This window comes from Cupressus sempervirens, chromosome 6 (genome assembly GCF_028749045.1).
Source record: "Cupressus sempervirens isolate cs-2001-9-10 chromosome 6, ASM2874904v1, whole genome shotgun sequence".
NCBI lineage: Eukaryota > Viridiplantae > Streptophyta > Pinopsida > Cupressales > Cupressaceae > Cupressus > Cupressus sempervirens.
Window position 1 is genome coordinate 56,091,114 of NC_143123.1, and position 8,934 is coordinate 56,100,047.

Genomic DNA, 8,934 nt, shown 5'->3' on the forward strand with positions numbered 1-8,934 from the left:
CAGAGAGGACTCATGCCAATGCCATGACTGTAACTTTGATGAGGTGCCATTCCTAAAAGTCGGGCTGTTACTGTCTCTGCAATGGCAAATTCTTAATTTCATACAAGTTTCATGTCGATGGGAAATTCAAAATATATATTCTTTTGAATGACATTTTTGGTGGCAAACTACTGATGCTGTTGCACTACTTAAAATTTCATATTAAGAAGTAGTTGTGAAACTTATAATCCATTAAAGGAACGGAGGTCTCCTGTCACTGGGCAGAAAATACTCTTGTAAGCTATCAATACTTAGACAGACAAAAAACACCCAAAATTCAATTTCAACAATAAGATAGAACCCAATATTAATATAGTACCAGCCTGACCAAACATAAATAAGTAGTGGCCAAGCATCTGAGCCAATTCCCAATGTTTTGCATATGGGCAGAAAAGACTATCCAAACAATATTTAGAGCACTCAATATTCTGAAAGGAAATCCGTCATAACTTTCTTCTTTACTTGGAATCTGCTGATTTGCTGATCTGGTTAACCGAGATATCTGAAGCAACTTTGTAGTTTGTGAATTGGACTTCCTCGGCGAATACCCGATCCCAGCAAATCATTTCATCCACATTAAACAAACCCACCAAATCATTTTCCAAGCCAACATCAATCTCAAAATCAGCGTTGTCAATACATTTCTCTGAGCTCTGATTTCCAAGAGAACATGTAGACATTAACTCCTCAGACAGAAGTTCAGCCATGATTTCAGGCACAAAATCTTCAAACCCATTTGGAATATATGAACTGCTACTCATTAATCCATGATCCACAAACACATCCGGTGTAATCGAAGCATCTGTTGAAGAACAATCCAGACCCAATTCAGCCCTTGATTTCTTCTGCCCCTCATTTTGTGTTGGTGGCAAAAATCTCCTCTTTTTACCAAAATCAAGATGACTCTTTTGAAGCGTATCAGCAGTAAAAATTGGATTTTGAGTAATTGTTTGAAGAAACGACATCATCTGCTGTGGTTTATGCTCTGTGATAGCAAAACGCCTTTGCATTTCTTCAAGTTCTCTGTCAGTGCTTTCCTGTTCTTTCTTCAGCCGAACAACCTCCATAACAATGGCGTCGTCGTCCTCGTTAAGACTCCGGGATTCCACTTCAAGATCACATTTTGGACCCAATTGAGACTGGTTATGACGAGATCTCCTTCGACGGATGGTATTCAGTAATTGCTTTTGCCCTCTGAGAAAACATTCGTGTGCGAATTCCCATCTATCAGGATCCACCTTACGAAATCCCTGCACAAATATGAATCAAGAGTCAAGAAAACGAGGAAAAAGGAGGTTTTATATGAAAGCATAAATAGTGGAAAGAGTACTGACATATGTGTTGAGCTGTCGAACGAAGCTTGAGAAGTTGGAGTGTTTGAAGTGGAGAGGGAGCAAATGGAGAGAAAATTTGTGGGGATCTTTAACCAAAAAACTGTTATTTCCTGCGCTCCATAACACAATACCGTCTGTTGACGGATCTTCAATGATGTCGTATGTCTTTCGTAGAAATGGTGCTGCGCCGTTTCTTTCCATTCTTTTTTAATCTATTTCAAATTTCCCGTCCTCGGTCGGCATTCTGATATTTATTTCACGTTTAATGTCGGTAAAGTCGGTCTGTAAAGTGACAGAAGACGATTCTCGGAGGTTCAAGATTTTTCTATAACTATCTGGAAGCCGACTTATTTCGAGGGGCACTTTCAGCTGTTCTTCTATGGAAAGATGATTGTTTCCTAATGCGGAGAATTGTGAACAATCAATTAATAGGTCACCCAATATATAATTTCTATGTTTGATATGAATAGTAAGCATTTAGAGCAGTGTTCTATGAACACATCACTCAAATATAAATAATGATTATATTATACGTTTAAGAGAAATTTGTGTATAGCATAATTGTGTTATAAAATATGGAAACCAATAGGATCTTGAAATACTTGAGTTATTATAGTTGTATTTTTTAATTATATATCACTTTTGTTTTTAATTATATAATGACTTTTGTTGTATCTAAGAAATTTTAGCTATATAATAAAATAATTTGTGTTAGTTATAAATTGAAATGTAATAATACAATAGACTACTATAAAATAATAGAAAATCAAAATTGATTTTTTATTAAAAATTAGTTCTTATCAAAATGTGCAATAACATTTCAATCATTTTTCAAGATTGATTTTAATAGTTTAAGCATACTCAAACAACCAAGAATCAAGGCATGTTTCGAAGCCAACTCACAGATATGATGAAAGTCAACATTTTGAATTTATCCACTACAATGAAGGACTAAAAATAGTCAAACAACTCATTTGACTCCAGTGCACTCATAAAATATGATCATGTTTATGATATGTAAGATATATTCTTTTCATCATTAATAAATAATAAAAAGAAAAGACTTTACTATTTCATAGCCATGATTGGGAGAGGAATGAAAGAAAAATCTATCCTAATTATGGAAGATTATAGTGCAAATGTGATTGAAGATTTTGAGATCTAGAGCTAGGAAGAGAGAGAAGTTTTCTTTTCGCAAAATATAGATAGTTATCTACCTAATATGAAAACTTTGACACTAGATCTAAGAAACCAACACAATAACCAACATGTACCTAAAATATGAGCCCAAAATACCATATGGGAATGTATACATTGGTTGGAGTCATCCCTGTTTATTACAGTTTCCCTTGCACTATCAAAACCTAATGTGGGAGTCTAGGATCTAAATGAAAGCATGAAAACAAAAATTGTTATAGATTAATGTAAACTAGTTTTCTTTTATTTGGATGGATTTCCCATTGAAATCATGATGCTTATGAAGCCTTTTATTCCTATTAAAAAGCACCCATGGGAATGTAACTTCTCAAAAACTATTAAGAAACTAAATAATTTAGTTATTAATTTAAGCTGAAAAATGACTTGACTTAATGTAAAGCTCCAACATTTACCCCCCTCCCCATTACATTAACCCAATAAATAATAGAATTTCGAAGGGTTTTAACACAACCCTCTAAAAAATTTGATGAAGCATCTTCACCTATCCATTTGGCTAGCTCAAGAGACATCAAATTGGTCACATTCGTAGATCTCTTGCCCACAAATCTAGAAGTTTCCTTTTCAATATGGGTGTTCCTATATCTCCTACACAATGAAACACATTTCCTTTGAAATTCCACATCTCCTTCGAGTGTGTCTAATGCCTCCTCCAGTGCTACACATGATACTCCCTTCTTTAAAAGTCCACATCTCCTATGATTGTATCTAACACCTCCTAAAGTATTGTAGAAATAAATATCATTGATATCTCTGGATATAGACAACTTTCCTCTAAAAGTCCACATCTCGTCCAAGTGTGTCTAACACCTCCTCAACTACTCAATAAATCTTATTCAATTCCTTCCTTGAACATTAAAACAAACATAAATGCATTACCTCGTCATGATCTCATAAAGAACTTTCTTTGTAAAAAAGTGTTCAACATGATACTCCTTCATTATTGCATATTGGGAACATATGCTTCATACATTCTTGATTGGTCCATTAGTTAGGAATCACCATCCAAGTATAGTCACTAGCTTTGCATTATTTTTGTTTGATTTGTTGACCAATTTAGACAATCAATACAAGAGTATCAATCCCTAGGTCAAATGAAAAAACTATACCTTCAATTGAACCTATCACAAAATGGGAATCCACATATTCTCTAAGTAGTGAATGCTAACACTAAACAGGTCAAAAACCCACAACACTAATACATGCACATTATTTCTTCTACATAGCATGCTAGAACAAATGTGTATCTAAGGCTTAAGGAGAGATCACAATCATCTTCATATGAAAGCATAAATTTATTCTCACATCTAAAAGTTTCAAGAACATGCAGTAGAAAATTACAAAGAGACCATGATTAGGTATAAACTTCACATAACTTTTTGGATTTGTATTCCTTCATTTTTTAATTTAAATATAGAATAATAATTTGATATCTTATGCTTATAATTGTTGGAGTTGATGAAATCCAACTTCGAAGATGTCCAAGATCACCTGCATGCAAATAACCTATCAAAGGGAAGCCAAGGAAGGAAGAGCATGGAGCGAGGGAAAACCTCTAAATGGACATGAGAGAAAGAGATATGCAAACACAAGAAAATATGTATTTACAATATGCAAGAAATGTCTTGATGTTGTTATGAAAATACAATGAGGGAGCCCGAATATAAAGAGCTCTAGGAATCTCCTAGAAGAAGCTAGAAGACACTAGAAGATACGTGTGACAACTAAGCATATATCCACATGAGGTGGAAATTCCTCGAACAAGGTGAGAGGATAAGTATGACTTAGGAGAGAACAAACTCTCGTATTGTCAACAACTTATAACTAAATCCTAGACTACAACTAATAAATGAATGCATTTACCTAAGTAAGCTTAAGTAAATAGAATAAATAATTAGTAAATTAATTATTTACTCTAACACGCCCCCTTAAGTGCAACTTAGGGAAATGCCTTAAGCTCACAAAACTAAGATGAAATGCAGAATGGGTCCTGGCAACGAGGCCATTTTAGGTACCCATGAACAAATGTAAAAGATGCAACCTTTGAAAATGAGGAAAGAGTGAAAACCACATGGGAAAAACCCTCCCCCAAAAGAGGTAAGAACCTAGTGAAGAACTGAAGAAGCCTCCAACTAGGGGAATGTCCCCTAAAATAGGAACAAGGAGTGATCATGAAGAGCATCACTTAAGCATGAAGAAGCCACAAATCTATCAAACTACTGATCTAAAGAATGTCCATAGAAGAAGAAGGTGCAAGCCAAGTGTGTCTATATGGTAGATGATCCATCTCACCGAAATGCATAGGTAGCCAGCCATTGCAATCACCTTGTATATAGGATCATCCACTAAATACATAGTTCACACTATTGAACCATCAAACCAAGGATGCATTAGAACAACAACATAACCTCCCCTTAATGAAAATGGGGTGAGATGACAAGCAATTGAGAAGGTGGGCCAAAGTCTCCTGTAGACGAACCAAGAATGACGAGAGAGGAAGAGGTACAAACACCTATAAAGACACAGTCACGCTAATGCTACATGAGGCTAATGTCATGGAAGGGACACTCACTTGACAAAGGGAGAATGCCTAAAACAACAAACAACTATCCCCCCATGGTGCTTTATAAAAATAGTGCATGTACAATTGACTCAAAAACAACGTTCATGAACCCGAAATGCAAGAGTGGCACTTTATCTCACTATGATACATAAAAGTTCTTACAAATGATATCTACAATTATCAAAATAGGAAGCAAGTTGCAACAAAACATAGTATAGCCCAAAACAAAAGAAATCATGCCAGGAAAATGATCCTTGGGCCTAAAACACTCAAGATATCCACTGTATAGAAAAAATGCCAAAAATATGATAGAAAGAGCATGGTTCAAAAAATAAAGAAAAGGACCACATTTCTAAAAAGGTGACAAAACCAGCTTTTCAAAAATATAATTTTTTCAAAAAACTGACATGGGACGCAAAAGATATGCGTGTCGGAGTCAAAAACACAACTTCAAACTTCAATTGAAAAAATGGGTAACAAAAAAATATCAAAACCTAAAAATACTTAACGACTGTCTCCCACTCAGAACTACCTTTCCGACACTTCTTTCGGATCAGAAAAATACCTTCATATGCTCAAGTTATGGCCAAAAAACTGCAATTAGGTCAAAATGACATTAGAGAGGTGCAAGGGGATAATGCAAGTGATGTCATGCTGATGTCAACATTTCATGTGCTTAAAATTGATGGCCTGCGACCTGTTAATGCAAAAAGTGCCACGTGGCAAGGCTGATGATGTGGTAGGGCCATGTGGCAAAGTGCCATGTGCCACACATGCCATGTGTCACACCTACGGCTGCTGACTGTACCAAACAGGGGCCGCATAGTCACTGACTAGGGGATGACTATATCAGGCGGAGGTGGAGCTATCCACAGGTAGAAACCACCGGTGGAAGTTGTGAGAATGGGAATAGGCGCCGGCGGCGGTGGCAGGATTAGGAGGCATCGCTGGGGACAGGCGGAGTGTAGGAGGTGGTGGCTCCGTAGTGATGAAATAGGAGGCGTGGCAAGGGTTGGTGAGGCGTCGGTGGCACACTGGCAGCCTCGCAGTGGCCATTGGGTGATGCCATGGTGGCACGGCCTTGCGCTAATTTTTAAATTTTTTTTTGCCAAAATCATCTGTATGGGTCCATACAGCCCTACAACCAAAAAATATTTGCCTCCCAGAGCTTTGTCTCTCAAATCAACAAGTTTTATGTGGATCCTTGCTGAAAAGCACCTTTTCAATCCAATGGTAGCATCTGTTTGGGCTGAAAGTGCTCCAAAAATTTGTTGTTCTCCTGATTTGAAGAAAAAATGCACAAATAAACTAGGGTTTGTGACTCCAAATCACAGCTTCAAAAATCTTTCAACGAAGCAACAATAGGGAGGCTCTGATACCATGTTGGAGTTGATGAAATCCAACTCCGAAGATGCCCAAGATCACCTACATTCAAATAACCTATCAAAGGGAAGCTAAGGAAGGAAGAGGATGGAGCTAGGGAAAAACCCTAAACGGACATGAGAGAAAGAGATATGCAAACACAAGAAAATATGTATTTACAATATGTAAGAAATGTCTTGATGTTGTTATGAAAATACAATGAGGGAGCTTGAATATAAAGAGCTCCAGGAATCTCTTAAAAGAAGCTAGAATACATTAGGAGATAAGTGTGACAACTAAGCATACATCCACAGGAGGTGGAAAGTCCTCGAACAAGGGGAGAGGATAAGTATGACTTAGGAGAGAATAAACTCTCGTATTGTCAACAACTTATAACTAAATCCTAGACTACAACTAATAAATGAATGCATTTACTTAAGTAAGCTTAAGTAAGTAGAATAAATAATTAGTAAATTAATTATTTATTCTAACAATAATTTTATTCATCCATAGATGAAATTTTAGGCCTTTTCTATTCCTAAAAAAATATAGAAGCCCCATCTCAAACCAATGCATAAATATTCATATCCCTAATAGTTGCTCTGATACTAAAATAAAAGCAAGAAAATAAAAATAATGTAAACTAGTTTCCATTCAATTGGATAATTTTTTCATTACATTCATGAGGTTGTAAAGCCTTTTACTCCTATTAAAAACTAGCTATAGGAATGTAACTTCGCAAAAACTATTGAGAAACTAATTATTTAGCTATTGATCTAAACTAAAAATAACTTAAATTAATGTAGAACTTTAACACTAAAGTAGTCTACTATACCTTCAAGAATCCAAATACAAAATATTTCCTCTTGTCCCCTAGACATAGGAAACAAGGAAATTTTTGGAATAAATGGTATTTTCTAAGTCAAAATCCCTACTTAGGAATAAGCCAAGTAAAATTGAAATATAATAATATGAAAGAAAAAGCCACACTGCTAGTAGTAGAGGCTTGATAAGTATCCTATACCCTGATAGTGTAATTATGTTTTGAAATGAGATAGCAAGTGTTGCTGAAATAACTAAATTTATAAATATCTAAAAGTAAATCCTCCAAGATAAGCTTTCCACCATAAAGATATGAATTACTTGAATGATTAGATCTGCTTGATAGCTCCTTGTATCCTTAACTTCTCAATGCTTGAGCGCTTCAATGCTTACTCTTGTTCTTGATGGACTTTTCATTTCTTATCAAAGCTAGGAGAGGTGAAATTGATTTTATAGATATCAAGGACATTTTGAGGCTCAAAAACCAAAGTCTATTTTGGGGTTTAAGGCATTGTGAATAAGCATAAAGTTATGAAAATAAGGGTGACTACATTATTTTATTCTTAATTTTTTTATTTTTTACAAAGTTTTCTATAGTTAATTTTTTATTGGTTGACATGTTCGAATCTTATGTTTGTAACTAACACAAGTCTTGTTAAAATTGCTTAGAGTTGGGGTTTTAACATGATTGTTTGATAATATCTTATAGTGATATTGGGTTGAATAGGATTTTGGATTTTCATGAGTTCTATTTATTGCATAATAATATTATACTCTACATTTGATTGATGTAGCTTGTGATTGCACACATAAACTTTGTTAAATTACTGTTAGCATCTACCAAAATTGTTAGCATCTACTAATCTTGAAGTAGCCCATCACTTGAATGATATAAATAAATTGGAGCATCCTTTAGATTATTATCAAATCAATGAGTGTGTAGAATCTCAATTGAGGATGGCTAATCTATTAGAAGAAGGCCACATTTTGAATGAATTTAATGATGCAGATGTGATGAATCCAACTGATCATGAATCAGAAAGCTCTCAACAAAATGACAATAACACAGATAGAGGGTATTTTGACTTCTCAATTCATTTGTCACTAGATCAATCCCCTACTGCTATTTTCGCAGTGTTGAAGACTCCGAAAAGGAGAGGTAGAAAGCTGAAATCTACAAAGACATTATTGGAAGTGGATGTTGGTATTCAATCCACTCTTGATGATAAGTTTCCATCAGTCAAAAGATTGACAAGGAGAATGAGAGGTTCTCCTTGTCAGAAATGAAAATCATTACATGGAATGTGAGAGGTATCAATGCCTCTAACAATAGAGGTAGGATCAAGCAGTTGCTAGATTCTACAAAAGGAGATATTATTCTTCTTCAAGAAACTAAATTATCAGAGTAAGTTTTTGACAAGACATTGGCTAAATGGACTAATTGCCTTTTAGTTCATGTAGAGGGGCATGGGGCCTCTGGGGGTTTAGCAATTTTATGGAAAGCTAAAAGTATTCATGGTATTCTTATTGGGCAAGATTCCAATTGGCAATTGCTGAAAGTTGAACACTTTGATTTGAAATTCCTTATCTTCAACATAT

The 8,934-nt window shown here is 35.3% G+C and overlaps 1 protein-coding gene across 1 annotated transcript; it reads right to left on the reverse strand.

The window, feature by feature from the left end:
* Window positions 1–380: 380 nt before the first annotated feature.
* Window positions 381–1,574, reverse strand: LOC149551116 (heat stress transcription factor A-7a-like). The gene is made up of 2 exons (XM_089789632.1): window positions 1,374–1,574; window positions 381–1,289 (listed from the first exon to the last, which is right to left on the reverse strand). The coding sequence occupies exons 1-2, from the start codon at window positions 1,572–1,574 to the stop codon at window positions 498–500; spliced, it is 993 nt and encodes a 330-aa protein (XP_089645758.1). The 3' UTR covers window positions 381–497.
* Between the last annotated feature and the right edge of the window lie 7,360 nt (window positions 1,575–8,934).

Excerpts from the sequence above, each read along its gene's own strand:
- LOC149551116 (XM_089789632.1), bottom strand. The coding sequence starts at position 1,574 with ATGGAAAGAAACGGCGCAGCACCATTTCTACGAAAGACATACGACATC. Across the intron at positions 1,290-1,373 it reads TTCGACAGCTCAACACATAT|GGATTTCGTAAGGTGGATCC; the intron begins GTCAGTACTCTT and ends ATATTTGTGCAG.